General features: G+C 43.7%; 1 protein-coding gene across 6 annotated transcripts in view; it reads left to right on the top strand.

The window, feature by feature from the left end:
- NTM (neurotrimin) overlaps positions 1-15923 on the top strand; it is a gene marked incomplete at both ends in the record, with an annotated part of 921401 nt that overhangs the window by 750558 nt on the left and 154920 nt on the right. For all 6 annotated transcript variants that reach the window (XM_080816924.1, XM_080816925.1, XM_080816926.1 and 3 more), the window contains one exon: positions 181-413. In XM_080816924.1, the coding sequence (XP_080673050.1) occupies positions 181-413 (233 nt within the window). The remainder of the gene's footprint in view (positions 1-180; positions 414-15923) is intronic.

Genomic DNA, 15923 nt, shown 5'->3' with positions numbered 1-15923 from the left:
GAAAGTGTCACTCATAACAATCAGACAGGGAATGTTATGTGTGTATACTGGGGGCAGGGGATGGACGGGTGAAGACAGGGTGTGGTGAAAAGTCATCCTAGCATTGTTAAGAAGACCTGACTCTGATGGCCCCCACTTCCTTTCTGGTGCCTGGACTCACCCATCTGTTTTTCCCTCCAGGTGCACAATTGACAACCGGGTAACCCGGGTGGCCTGGCTAAACCGTAGCACCATCCTCTACGCTGGGAATGACAAATGGTGCCTAGACCCACGTGTGGTCCTCCTGAGCAACACCCAAACCCAGTACAGCATCGAGATCCAGAACGTGGATGTATATGACGAGGGCCCGTATACCTGCTCTGTGCAGACAGACAACCACCCAAAGACCTCCAGGGTCCACCTCATTGTGCAAGGTAGGCGGGGTTTGGCTGGATGGTCTGGGCAGCGTCTGGGAGAACCCATGTCCAACACTTTTTCTGTGATCCTCGGCAGAGATGAGTTCTGTTTGTTCCATCCGGACAGGACAACAGCACAACTAATTGTCATTCTGCCATTTGAAGCTGAATTTCAACATAAGTTTTCCTGTTGAATAGAACTAGAATTTTCTTTTTTGTTTTTGTTCCAATAATATATTTTCTCAGAAAATTATCTTCTAATTATTGCTTTCCTTGGCTTTTTTCTCCTCTTAAGGTTTTTGGTTTTTTTTTTTTTTGGTTCTATCCTGTTCTAAACTTGCTTTATTTTAAGATCTGTGTTTTAGCTCTTCTGGCACTACACACACGCCATACCCTCCCACAGGCTTCAAAGAAAGCAGAGCCCGTCACAGATGCTCTAAACGCCCACCTGGGACACGCCCTTAACAGCCACCCCCACTGTCTCCTGCTTGCTCGCGTCTCTCATCTCCCAGCCCTGGGTTTCTCCCTTTTAATAACCTGTGTCTGATTCTCCATGTTTGCTGGCACCCCGGGTTCCTGCCCCCTCTTTCTGCACCCCTCACCCCCAGGTTTTGAGGCCTATGTACTGGGTTTGGTTTTGCATCTCCCTGGGTTCTGCCCTCTCCCTGTTTCTCAGGCCCTGGGTGTGGTGCTCGCCTGTTCCCCACAAAGAAGAACTGGCCCTAAGGGATTCACACAACACTTTACTGTGGTGGACATAGGGCCAGAATGAGACTTGGTCGCTTTCAGGCTGTGAGACCTGAATCAAGTTACTGACTAGGCTTCAGGGTTTCCTTCTGTAAACAGAGTCACTGATGTGATGAGCTTGCTAAATTTTATCTGATACTTAGAAGTGGGTCTGGCACCTATAGAGCTGTATACGTATTAGCCACCAATATTTTTTTAAATACTGATACTACTTTTTAGCTTTTTAAAATTCTTTTACAGTGGACAACTAGCTCATTTTATTATCTCAGAAGCTTAGGCTCAGAGTAGTGCAGCCTGCCTTTTCTGCTGGGGTCTATTTCCCAGTCTTATCCCTAGTTCACTTCATCCAGCTGATGGGCATGTAGGGCCAGAAGCTCCTCCAGCAGAGGCTCCTTCAGCCACCACTCCTTGTCAGGGCACCCAAAGAAAGGGGAAGGGGTTATCAGATGCTTGGCTAAAGAAACAAGGGCAGGAAAGTGGCTAGAGAAGGAAGAACGCAAAGGAGCTGGAGGAGTTCGGGAACGTGAGCTGTGAGAAGGGAAGAGAGTGTACATACCGGGTTTGGGCATATGCTGGGGAAAGGCAGGCAAGGTGAGCGGGGATGAGATTCAGCACAGCAAGAGAACTTGGCCTTCACTCTAAGCAGGGACCACAGGGACGTCTGTGCCCCTCAGTGCTGGGCCAGAGCTTGGTCACACCATGTGGTTCTTATTTCTTTATCTCACTCCTCTGAATGGAAATTATGACTTTTCTTATTAGTTCGTTCTATAAATGAATCTTTTTCAGACTGCTGGATGCAAACAAAAATTTTTAAAGGAGATGAAATTGCATGAAAGGTATCACCATATTACAAACAGCAGAATAAGTATCATTCCCTAAGACTTTTGTTTCAGGGTGTGTACGTTTTTGATGTAAAATACATTTTGGCGGTGGGGGGACTTGGGTGGCTCGGTCAGTTAAGCTTCTGACTCTCGATCTCAGCTCAGGTCTTGATCTCCGCGTTGTGAGTTCAAGCCCCTCATTGGGCTCCATGCTAAGCATGGGGCCTACTTAAAAAAACTAAAAAATCAATCAATTGGTCAATACCTTTTTTATGATGGATAGTTGACTGAAACATACTTTGAGGGCCACATCTGCTGAGGAGGTCTGGCGACCGCTCCAGTGGCACCATCTGTATTCTCTACGAAGGGGTGCTTCTGAAGCCATCCCCCGTGCTCCCTTCATGCCCTGACCTGCACACACTTACTATTGAGAGCACGATACCTTGCACTGACAAAGAAAAGTTAACAAACACACACTAGTACGAAATTCACTTTAGCAAGCAGGAACTTTCTGGAACTGGAATATGGAAGAAATAGTGGAAAATGCCGAAACTTCCCTGAAAATAAGGACCATGTTTTGTCTTTCTTTTTTTTTTCCTTAAGCCCTCCCCTCCCAACACACACACCTACACACCCACACATTCCTGCCCTAAGTACCTGGGAGAGTGCCTGATCCAAAGTGCACATTTAATAAATGCTTATTGAAGCAAATGGCTGGAATTATAGTCCAGAGGTCTTACACAGTCTCCAAGAGGGGAAGTGAAGTGCATGTGGGGGTAGAGACCTGGGAGGGGCGAGGCAAGGAGGTCTACATCAATCTTTACTCATGTCCAAGCTAATGGAAAATGTCTAATCCCCAGCTAGGTGTTTACATCTGTGACTTGGCTAGGTGGCCTCTTAGCATGACACGCCACCTCAAGTATTGGAATCTCATCTTGGGCTAATTTTCGAATGCTGATGGGTGTATTGATCTGGAAACAAGCTAGGTTAAAAAAGGCACTGGTCTTGTACACAGACTCAGCCCAAGCTAATCCGCTGTCGATATGCCTGGGCTGAGCATTATTGACACTTTAATGAATAGTGGACCATAGTTTTTCAGAGCCAACCTGTCCCCCTTCTTAAAAGCAATCAGACAAACTAAATAGAGCTAGACTCCCCCATCTCTGTATTGGAAAGAGGATACATCACCATCCAGCATTACAAAAAAAAAAAAAAAAAGAATATATTTATCTTGGGATCATTTATTATACTGAACATAAACCCTAATTCCCCTAGCAGGAGATGACTGTCTGGATTTTGTTGAAGTTGCTATTCAACCCTGAACACAATGCTGCTGGAATGAAAGTCAGACATATTAAGTTTTCAAAATGGCATTACAATCATTAAATACTCACAGACATACTCACACTGCACGTGCGTGCACACACACACACACACACACACACACAATAGCAGCAGCAGAAAGAACTAAACCGACTGTCTACCTCTGAGTATGTGTATTTATATACATGTAGTCAGCTTCACATACAAATAAACCTACGCAGAAGGAAGGTAATCACACTTCCATAGTATCATGTGAGCTGCTTCAGGGAGAGAGTATCCTCTTGTATTCCTCTTGTTATCGACATACCCTTTGTCCCCACTAGTTCTTTGTTCTGAGTCTTCTCCATGGTTGTGACTGAGTATGTTTAGTTCTCGCGGGCAGCTGGGATGCCGCCTCTGCAGATGTCTGAGAGTCAGACCTTCGGCCCTTCGTGCATGCCCTTAGTACTCCTTCCTTCTTCCATAGGGGTTATAATTGCTGACAAACAACTCTGGCTACAGTACTTTGGCCAGTCGCTTAGCACATGGAGATGAATAAAAAGCCGCCTTCAAAGAATTAGTTCCCATTTGTGTGGAGATAGACTTCTATAATGTTTGTCCAAGTCATGACCAAGAATTCATTTTCTGGAAGTATAGCTACTGTTGGCTGAATCCTTCTAGGGCACCCATCAGGAAAAACCAGCAATGTGGGTCCCCTTACCTGCATGTCCTCTGATTATACATTTTAACAGATTCAGAAATGACCTGACGATAATCAGGCTGGTCTTTTTATGTGGCAGTGCTTCTGAGCATGCGTCTGTCCTCGAGCTCAAGCCCAGGATGAAGGGCTAGGGGTCTTTCCTTGGTTCATGGTTTCCAGAGCTTTTGCTATACACATCATCTCCTGTCCTTCCAATCCTCAGGGCAATCTTTCACTGGTGGTAAGTTCTAGATGTGCCTTTTTTTTTTTTTTTTTTTTGTTATCTTTGGGGCTACCTAAATTCTCCTAAATCTTCCCCAGGCTGATGGGGGTGGGGCCGGTTTCTGAAGGTCCTGGCAGGGCTGGTGATGTGGCTAGAACGTAGACTGGGTTGGCTTAGTCTGGGCTGCAGAGGAGTGTTCCTGCAGTGGGCACTGTAGGGGCTGGAGGAGCAGCTAGTAAGTGAAACCATGGGGAGTACCAGGTGAAGTAAGTGTGAGTGTCAAACCACAGAGATCTCAGTCTCTGTGGCCCAGAATGTTAGACCAGCCTGCCAGAAGAAGGTGACAGTTCTTCCGATTTGCGTTGTTCAGGGTCAACACGGAGGGAAGAGCAGGCTTCTGGCTACAGGCACTGAGCCCAGGTGATCACATGGAGTGAGTCTTCCAGATAAGCCAAGAGTAAGGGACAGCTTTAAAGAAGAGAGTGGCTCTGGGGGCAGTGTGGAAAGAGGAAGAGGGGAAAGGCAGCAGCAGGGGCTGGTGGTGGCAAGGGGGGAGGGGACAGAAGAACTGAGTGAGGTACCTACTCACCACAATGGCTATTGAAAATTAAATGAGCTAAAACCAAATAACATTTAAAATGTACTTCCTCGGTTGCACTAGCTACATGCTTCTGTAGCCATGTATGATCAGTGGCTACTCTATTAGCCAGGAGAGAAATAGAATATTCTCTTGTCTTAGAAAGTTCTTTTGGGGGACGCCTGGGTGGCTCAGTTGTTAAGCGTCTGCCTTCAGCTCAAGTCGTGATCCCAGGGTCCTGGGATTGAGTCTCGCATCGGGCTCCCTGCTCTGCGAAGAGCCTGCTTCTCCCTCTCCCACTCCCTCTGCTGTGTTCCCTCTCTCGCTGTGTCTCTTGTTGTCAAATAAATAAATAAAATCTTAAAGAAAGAAAGAAAGTTATTTTGGGCAATGGGCCAGTACATGTGAAAACAAGAATGGGTTTCATTAATGTAAGGGGCCAGTTGTGGTATGGAAAAGAGAATGGGGTTTTGGAGACAAGACAGAAATAAGAAAAGATAGAAGTCTTCTAAAGACAAGAGAAGGGTACTACAAAGGTGGAGGACTGGAATTCTTCTGTTAGCTAAGGCAGGGAAGAAAAACCAGAGTCTGAAGTTGTATCCAAAGGAAAATAGAATTTGGAGGTTGGTTAAATATGGGTGTGGAACGGGGAGGGAGCACACCAGGACCTTGAGGGCTCTAGAACAAGGTGGTACTAACTCATTGAAAGCCTCGTGTTCTAAAGCATCGTGTGATGGCTTCATGAAGCACTTCAGATCGCTAGACTTCTTGTTAGATGCCTTGAACACTCCACTCAGAAGGAGTTGGTGAGCATTAAGAAATACCACTCACATATTTTCACGCCCACTTAGGCAGCCAGAACACAATCTTTTAGGCCAGCGTGAGGGAGATCCGTTTTAGATTTATTGAAATTTGGGTCTAATGATTTCCATCCCTTTGACCTCAGGGTGTTCTGCTCTGTGAGTGTAATTAATAAGTGGCTGCTTCTGGAATCCAACTGCATATTTTAACCCTATTCCTCTCTTGATCCTGATGCTCCTCGGGCTATCTAAAATGGCTAAGCCTTTGGAAGAGAAAGTCTCTTGGAGAGCTCAGAGTGAATAAAACACCTTGTGGGACTGAATTGTTTGCTAAGTTAAGGGTGTCATGGAAGCCCTCTCAAAGCCCTCACTGTCTTGCAAGTGCCCTTGTGTGACAGTCGAGCACAGCTTCCCTGGTGGTCCACAGAACATTAGCAAAGGTCCTTCTCATCCAGGTGCAGAGCCCTGAGCGCTGTACTCGAGGGGCTTTAATCTCACTCAGACACACGTTGGCATGATAGCGGATGTTAGCCCACAGTGCTCCTAAGACACGGATATTAGTGTAATAGCAATAATAAATAATAATAATAATTAACAGAGCTTTTGGTCTCTAGCACTTTTTCCAGGTCCTATCTAGGTCTCTCTTTTGTCACTGGAGTATCTAATCACCCCCTCCCTTTTGTTTGGTGTAAATGAGTTTTCCAGTTTCTTCCTAAGCAGAATTAATCTGAAAATCCCTGCTATTGTTTGATAGTTAATTACCTGTCTTGTGGAGTCAAACAGCTCCGAAGCTCATGAAAGGGAGGGGATGCTAATGCCTCTGGAATGGGGCAGGAAGGAGAGAAAGAAGCCAGGATGCCGCTGTCATTCCCTGCGTTAGAAGAATTCCAGAGAGAAAGGGCCTCGCCAGGGAGATAGTCAGCACGGGCAGGTGACTTGCAAACAATGGAGTTTTGGCGGTACCAGCCCTTCATTTACTTTTCATTGTCTTCGTCTTCCGAGCCCTCTCTTCTTACCCACCTGATCTGTATAATCGTGTTGCTTTCCAATCCTGAATAATTAATTGACCTTGTCAAACTAAACTCATTATTATGATTAAGGGAACAGGAACAATAACTTTTAATTTCTGGACACCCATGCCCCATAGAACCCCTCCTCCACTCTGAACCTGTACAAGAGGAGATTTGAAGCACAACATATCAAAGGGAATAATGTGCTCTAATCCTTACGTTGAGAGCAAAGATTTCTGTCTCTGCAGCCACATCACCTAGAAAGCAATGCGCCCTCCTAGCGCTACAAGGCTCCCGTAGCGTTGAGAAGACCTTTGTACTGACTAATTTCCATTCAAGCCACAGCTTGCTGAGCCTTTAGTAGAGGGAAGCGTCACCATTCAGTTCTAAATCAACAGAAGTCACCTTCTGAGTACATCTGTGCTCTTCAGGCTTCCATAGCCTGCGTGACAGTAGGTCACATTTGCCATCCCAAACTGCTTTCCAAATGATCTTTCCTCTTCCTGCCCTGCTCAAGAAATAGATGAACGTGCACATTCGGTCTGATCATAAGACTGTGCATCTGAATTCAACAGAACTTTCAACAAGTCAGGAAATTAAATCCCACTACAAAATTAGAGTGATCCTCAAACACCCTGGAGAATGACAAGGAAGTAGGGCATTTTACCTGAAATTGATTTACAGAATTTAGACAGCATGCAAATGAAGCATTTCAGTTCTAACTGGTGAGTTTTTAAATCTCTCTGTGTAGTTCCTGACAATGGAGGGGCTGAAGAGTCTCTTAGACTAAAAGAATCTGAGAAAATTGCTGTAAGGAAAGTCACGGTGGTTTAATAATGGCATTTTCTCTGCCTTCTGGGGGTGGCTGGGAGGGTCCCTCATGTTTTGGAAGCAAGTTTGGAAGACTTGACCTCTGCCTCCTGTGCTTCCTGGTCACAACAGTAAATAACAACAGGGTGGCCCTGGCCAAACCCTTCCTACCACTTATGGCTCTAAGGAAACAGAAAGTTTGGGTGACCCGACCGTATTGCTTCACCAAAAACACTAACAGGAGTCAGGCAACATCCCTCTAGGTTAGCAGTTAGGGCTCCAAAGGAAGGTCTTTAAGCAACCGCAGAAATCTTATCCCTGAGGTGTTTTTCCTCAGGGAGTCTGAGTTGCCTCCGATTGGAATAGCATAGTGGCTCCAATTCCTCCTGGGTCTTGTGTACCCCTGAGGACTCCAAATAAGACCTGCTGTCCTTTTATTTGGGGGTGAGGTGCAAACATCAGATCCTGAATAAGTTGCCGTTCCAAGATACATTCCTATAGATTCTTATTCCCATATCAGAATCTCCCTGTAGTTTATCCGGGCGGAACTTGAAACAGACAGTCTTAATTAAGGATGACACGATGTCTCTTTATGGCCTCAAGACCCACTGGTATGGATCTGACTAATCCCAGAATATGTTTATAAAAGCCCTCTTACAACATCCCTAGAGGTTTCAGTAGGCCTCCCCTGTAGGTTGTGTATTAAGTGTTAGAAAGGCCAGCACTATGGATCTGAAAACCATGACTTTGGCTAGAGGATCTTAGATACTCAAAAGACTCAAAAAGCATCTGATAATTCTTTTTATTTTAATTTTTCTTAGACTTTATTTATTTACTTGAGAGAGACAGAGATAGTGAGAGAGAGCACGAACCACAAGCGGGGAGGAAAGGGAGAAAGAGGCTTCCGGCTGAGCAGGGAGCCCAATGTGGGGTTCCATCCCAGGCCCTGACCTGACCCAAAGGCAGACACTTAATCGATTGAACCACCTAGGCACCCCAAAAAGCCTCTGATAATTCTTCTGGGTTTTGTTTGTTTGTTTTTGTTTTTGTTTTGCTAAAATTGAAATGCCCTGCTTTTTAGGGCATGGGGTGAAGTTGGTGACTATGTCTCTAAGTCCATTTGCTGTCAGATTGAGAAATCTCAACTGAAAACTTTCAATTCCATCAAACAGTATTTTGAAATTAGGCACGGGGACACAAAGACCCAGATGGAGTTCCTGCCCCATCTAGCAGAAGGCATTCATATACTTACAAATAGCTCTCTTATAGGGTAACGAGTTGGGTTAGGATTCTCCTATATATAACTGCTCCTAATACACTGAAAGGGAAGCAAAACTGCATGATTACATTTCACCGACCCCCTCAAGAGTGAATAGGAATTTTTAGTTCTGGAGAGAAGGCATCCTGGCAACAGTGACAGGTACAAATCTTGGCATTCTGAGGTTGTATGATATGTTGGAGGAAGAGTGATGGCGCTAAGATGGTCACAGGACAGGGTTCCTCTGGTGAAGTCATTGAGTGTATGGCCAGAAAGATAGTCTGCACATAGGTAGTAGATGGCCTGTGAGCTCTGGGAAGGAGCACAATGAGAAGTGGTAGGACTTGGAGTCCTGCAGATTTTCAAAATGGGCTCATATTTCCTTGATGTTTATAAGAACATCACATCTCTTCCTCAAGGAAAGTTCCACTAGGTTGTTCTGGCAAAGGACAAATATCTAGAAGTTTATCAGTAGAATAGAAAATGACAAGTGCCAGGGTCAAGAAACCTTGGTAGGAAGAGGGAATTATTGGAAGGAAAGAATATATCCAAACCCAACTTGTTCTATGTCCCTTGCATGGTAAAGATCGCCAAATACTTTTCTCCCACCAGGTCAGATTTTAAAACCTTAAAATGTATGTTTTTTAAAACCTTAAAATGCATGTTTTATAACCATTGCAGTCACACTAATTATTCTTGTTCCATAGTAAAGATAGGCTAGCTACATTTCCCTGTACACCAGCACATAGAGTACATGACCCTGGGGCTCATTGTTCTGTCATCATGGTGATTGTATGAAAGAGCAAGGATGCTGGAAAGGATCGCCATGAGCAGGAAAGGGCCCATACCCTTAGCAACTGGAGACTGGCCTGTTGCCAGCTGCACCTTCTCACTGGTACCCAACAGCCCACCACATGCAGATGAAGGAGTTTCAGAGTTTCCGATGTCTCCAGGCTAATTTAGGCTAAGGTGTCAGCTCTTGGCATATAATCATAAGACTTCATTTCCTGTTGAATATCTTCTATGGTAAATTAATGTCTAACATTGGTAAAAATCTAATTGGCTTCTGCTGGAGGTAGGCTCAGTGGTGAAATGCTACCGGAGTTGCCAGAGCACAATGTTTTTCTTTTGAGAAATCTTCATTTCAAGTTATTCGAGAAAGAATTTATTGATTTAAAATTAGGACAGTTTAATTTGGTGGCATGTTTTCTTTATGTCTCAATTATATATTCATGTCTTTGTGGTAAACTCAGCTGGTGGGGGGATTAAGAATTCAAAATAGAGGATTTTCACTTGGTAAATAGTGCTTTCTACTGTGATTAATTGGGAGTCTGCACAATGAACCCAGTGTTGGCTCCGTTGGGGATTTAATAGCTTAATAGGAAGAAGGAAATTTCAGAATTTAGGAGTCCTGAATTCCAGTCTGAATGTGACAATAAGTACCTGAAGAATGACCCACTTCCTTAATCTATTTCCAACTAGATGTACTTTATAGGAATGTTTGGCTATATCACATAATCCATTTGGAGAAAGGTACAAAATAAAAGGATACCAAATGCCTTGCATGTTAAAATCCATCATTTTTGTAATTATTTATCAATAGTAAATGTTGCCAGGTTCTTCTGTCCATTTGTCTTGTTTTGACTCCTTTAAGCAGACACACTCCTCTGTTCTAGCTGTGCACCTATATTCTGCTGCTGGTGTGGGTCCTCATTCCCAAGAACCTGTCAGGATTGTATTCCCTTTCTCCATCCTGGTTCTGTCCTTTGAACTCTAGTGTTGCTGGTTTTCTGACCTTCTGGCCTGGTGATGTTCCTCCACTCTCTAGCTGTCATCCCCTTTGTTCTCATAATTCAGATTGGATTTGTTTTATGGTGGTCTCATAATGCTCCGAAACTGGACTTAAGAGAGGAATTGTCATGCTAACCCTGCTTCGCACCTAAGGATCCAAGCTAGTCACATACTTTCTTCCTCCCCTGAAAAAGGGAGATCAGACATTTTGCTTTTCTTTTTTTCCCTTTCACACACATGTAGACCACCATGTGTGTAGAACCAAAATATAGGTTGGGATAGATACAAATACAAAGGAGACCAGTCCCTCCCATCAGGATATATATGAGGGTGGGGGGCAGCAATTAAAGTTTGAAAAGGGGGGCTACTGGGACAGAGCCACTCACCAGAATGCAAGGATTAAGAGCCAGGTGCCTCCTAAGCTTGAGAGAAAGGTATGGATGTGGGAAGGCCACACAAAGAGAAGACTTTAGAAATGGATGGTTTAGTATTTCAGATCCTGGCTATTAAAATGATCATAAAATAGCTAGTCTGCACCCACCCACTCTCCTCATCACTCACCCTGTCTCTATTCATAGCAGAGTGATAGTTTCAGACCTGAATCTGTTGGGACCTCAAGGACTTAACCTAAGAGAGCCAGTTCCTCATTAGGGCCTACAGGGCCCTAGGATGAGCACCCTCTCCACTCCTGGTTCCCACTGTGCTCCTGACTCCCCATGCTTGTTTGATTTTATTTCACTCTTCTTGTTCTTTCTGGTCATGGGCCTTTCTACATCCCCTCACCTCTGCCTTGCATCTTCTTCCTCTTTTTGTTCACTGAATCCTGTTTATTCTTCAATCATGAACTTGAACGTCAATTCCTTAGGGATGCTGTCTCAGATCTGCCTGTCTTGCATTAGTACCTCTCCTTCCCCAGGATTCAGAGCCATGTTACTCTTTGTGTTTCTCGACACAGTAATAATTTGACGTTTGTTTGTGTGATCACTTGGTTTTGTCTGTTTTGCCAGTGGACTGTGAGCCCCCTGAAGGCTAGGGGCCCATCTGCTTTTGCACTCTGTCCCCAATATCTGGAATGTAGTAGGGGTACATGGGCTACTGGTTGGATAACGACATAATTGTAAAGCTTCTTTTTAAAAAATCATTAAGCAAAATGATTCATTGTGTGTTGGGACTGGCTATGGTATGCTGAATAACAGCCACTCAAATACATTAGATTCTAATCCTTGGAATTGTAAATGTCACCTTATATGATGACATCTTTGCAGGTTTGGGGAAGTTAAGTGTTTGAGATGGGGAGATTATCCTGGATTAGGCAGGTTGGTCCGAAATATAGCCACATGTATACTTATAAGAGGGAAGCAAAGGGAGATTTGATACACACACAGAAGAGAGAGCAATGTGAAGACGGACCGAAGGGAGTCAGAGTCGCTGGCCTTGAAAACTGGAAGGATGTGGCTATGAGCCAAGGAATGTCAGCAGCTACCAGAAGCTTAAAGAGATGAAGAACATGTTCTCTAAAGCATCCAGAGGAAGCATGGCCCTGCTGGCATCTTTGCAGATTCTGTCATTCCTTTGATCTGTCCCCCCAGTTGCTTGGCAACTCACAGGAGAATCCAAAGTCCCTATTGTGTCCTGAAAGGTTCTACAGTGTGTGGCATTTAGTGTCTCTCTGCCTCCCTTCCTAAAACTCTCTCTTTCTTAACCTTTTTGATGTTCTTAGAATCCCCAAGAGGGCAACCCTCTCTGGGCTTTATAGCTCTCTCTGCTGGTGCCCCATGCCAGGTGTTCCTTGGTGCTCTCGTCCAAAAAGTCACTGTACAGGAGAGGTCTCTCTGATCACCTATAGGACATAGAGCTCCCCACCTCCCCCAGGTACTCCCTAGAACATTTCTGGTATGGTTTCCTTTATGACATAGATCATCTATCGCATTGCATATATTTACGTGTTTAAGAGTTGTCTGTGTTTCACCCCAAGAGAACACAAGCTCCATGGGAATGGGGATTTGGCCTGCTTTGTTCACTGTTTTATTCAAGTGCCTAGAACAGGGTTTGGCACATAGTAGACACACAATAAGTAACTGTAGGATACATATATGAATGAAAAGTTGAAAACTAAGGCTGTCTATTAAGTGAACTTGATTTATTATTATTATTATTATTATCATTACTATTATTATTATTATTCCCAGCATGTATTGTGTTTCTTTGCTTGAGTGTGAAAGTGTGAACTTTTCTGTTACTTCTATCAAAATGATCCTCAGACTTAAGCTAAGTTTAGTAGGGTGGCTTTTCTTTTTTTTTTTTTTTTTTTTTTACTTATTTATTTCACAGACAGAGATTACAAGTAGGCAGAGAGGCAGGCAGAGAGAGAGGGGAAAGCAGGCTCCCTGCCGAGCAGAGAGCTTGATGCGGGGCTCAATCCCAGGACCCTGGGATTATGACCTGAGCCGAAGGCAGAGGCTTCAACCCACTGGGCCACCCAGGTGCCCCAGTAGGGTGGCTTTTCTTAGCAAGGTAAAGAGGAGGCTCATGTTCCAGAAGGAAGGAATAATACACAAAAGCAAGGAATCAAGAGACCTGAGTGTGGGTTGTGCTATATAGAAGGCTGCAGAGAAAGCATAAGTTGTGGGGAAGTAACCCCAATTGTCCCTCTGGGGAGAAGACCAACTCTATGCCAACCCAAGAAGTTCAGATTTCACTGTGGAGGGTATGGGGAATCACAGGAAAGTTTGAAGCAAGGAAATTACATGAGTTCTAGTTTAGAATGACTTTTGGCATCAGAATGGGGAATGGATCAGAGGGATAGTTTTGAGGCAGGGCACTGGGAGAGAATGAAAACGTGTTTTATGCCATGTTATCCTGTGTCCCTGACCTAGAGAGAGTCCCTCTCTTCTTGATCAACTAGACAAAGAACATTTTAGGGGAGCTGGTAGAAGCTGGATAGGTGTGTATGCACAGTAAGAGTGGTCTGGGCTCAGTTTTCTAGATGGTCCTATTCCAGACACATGTATTCTTCTCAGTGTGTGGTTTGTTAAGGTTGGAAGTAAAGGGAACTTAATGTTTTCATCTTTGTTAAAGCTTTGGGTTCCCATATTTACAAATAAGGGAAAAATAAGATTGTGCCATGTTTTATTTCAGTTTGGAATTCTGAGAATATGTCTTTCAGCTTACTGAAATGAAACCAGATCACCAAAAAGGAGATAAGGTATACACCAGCCCACAAAAGAAGGGTAAAGCTTAAAATAAGATAGGAGAGAATCAAGCACCAGGAGGGCCTTTTAAACAGGAAAAGATATTTAGGAATAGAATAGCAGGTTCAGAGAAGAAGAAAACATAAGTTATCAAAAACTGCCTGTCAGCCCACCCAGATGTCTGTCTCAGAAGCTCATGAGGATCTTTCTAGGGGGAAAAAAAAAAAAAAAAAAAAAAGTAACAAGAATGTTGACTCTCCCTAGACCAATTGGACCTGAATAGCACAGGTGCAGGTGTGGGTGGAGAACCTTGTGTAGCTGGGTTTGGGAGTTACAGGTCAGGGCACAGCGAACTAAGAGCCAGAGACAACTGAAAGTCAAATTGAAAACTTTTTTTTTTTAATATAAAATCCTGAATTATGTGTATACTCCTTAGTAGAAATTGTGTAAAATCAGGTGAGTGGGCTTGTTCAATGCTTCTAATTACAGTGTGCCTTTTCTCTCCCTGACCTTGTTGCTATATCGTTGTTCAAATGAAAAGTAGGAAACAGGCAGAAAGAAGAGCCATTCACCTAAGTAGGTCAATACAGTCTTACCCCATATTTCCCTACTTTGTTTTAAAATAGTTTCTAGGAGCATCTGGGTGGCTCAGCCGATTAAGTGCCTGACACTTGATGTCAGCTCAGGTCCTGATCTCAGGGTTGTGAGTTTGAGTCCTGCCTACTTAAAAAAAGAAAAAAATCTAAAGAGTTTTTAGATTGTCATCCTTCAATGCTATATCTTAAGACATCTGCAGCCCTCCCTTTTCTCTCTTGAGGCAATATTCAGTCTGTTCAGTACTCAGTAAAGGCATATTCAACCTTCTTATGGGGCTCAGATGGCTATTTTTCCCATAGCCAGGATCCATGGGACCTAGAATCAAGTGGTGGAAATGGCAGTGACCCTGCTCACACCACTCTTAGTGGCCAACCAGCAAAATGTTTGCCACCTACTCTTCAACTTCAAGATCCGCTGGTCTAGAGACCTTAATTCCAAAGGGAGGAATGCTTCCAACAGGAGACACAACAATGATTCCATTGAACTGGAGGTTGAGACCACTACCTGGCCACGCTGGGCTCCTCATGCCTCTGAATCAACAAGCAAGGAGGAGAGTTATGGTACTGATAGGGGTAATTGATCCTGACTACTGAGGGAAATTCAAAATGGAGGATATGTTGAGAATCCAGGAGATCCCTGAGGGCATATCTTAGTATCATCATGGTCTGTGGCTAAGCTAAGGGAAAACCAACAACCCAATGTAGGCATGACTAAGAGAGTGCAGAGACCAGTCTTTTCAGGAATAAAGGTGTGGTTATCCTGCCAGGTCAAGAACCATGATGAGCTGATATGGGGCTGTTGGTAAAGGGAATGCAGAACAGTTAGTAGAAGAAGGTAGTTATAAATAGCACCTATAATCACATGGATAGTTACAGACATGGGGACTTTGTCTTGAGGTTTTCGATAACTTCTCTCTGTTTTGTGAGGAATCCTTTTGTGTTATGTGTACGTGTATTAAGGAAACATCTTTGTTTTCTTTCCTCTCTTATTCCCCTATCATGTAATGTAAGGTGTATTGACTTTTTGTGAATTTTACATCATAGTGTTTAAGTTACAGGATATCAGGAGAAAAGCTAACATCACTCAAAGCCTTTACTTCCTTTTCTAGGAAAGGATTAGTACATTCTCAGTGGTATGCAGGGGAGTTGTATCATGCTAAATGGATTATAACCTTTTTTATTTTCTTCATTTGGAGATTAGGTATAATCTAAGGAGTTGGTATGGGTGCCAATTTAGCTAGGGACAGGCTTTTTGATTGTTAATTTTATGTGTCAACTTGACTGGGCAAAGGGATGCCCAGCTAGCCGGGAAGACATCATTCCTGGGTGTGTCTGTGAGGGTGTTTCCAGAAAAGATCAGGATTTGAATCAGGAGACTGAGTAAAACAGATCTCCCTCACCGATGCAGATGCACATCTTCCAATCCCTTGAAGGCCTGACTATAACAAAAAGCCAGAGGAAGGGCAAGTTTGCTTTTTGCTTGAGCTGGCATATTCATCTCCTGCCATCAGACATTCGCACTTCTGGTTCTCAGGCCTTCAGTTAAGGATTGGATTACACTACTGGCTTTTCTCTTCTCCAACTTGCAGATGGCAGATCACAGGACTCCTCACCCTCCATAATTGCATGAGACAATTTCTATTATATATATATATATACATATATATATATATATATATACACATATATTTATTCTCCTATT

This window comes from Martes martes, assembly GCF_963455335.1.
Source record: "Martes martes genome assembly, chromosome: 10".
Taxonomy (NCBI): domain Eukaryota; kingdom Metazoa; phylum Chordata; class Mammalia; order Carnivora; family Mustelidae; genus Martes; species Martes martes.
Note: the sequence above shows the minus strand (reverse complement) of the source record. Positions and strands in the feature narration are given on the sequence as shown.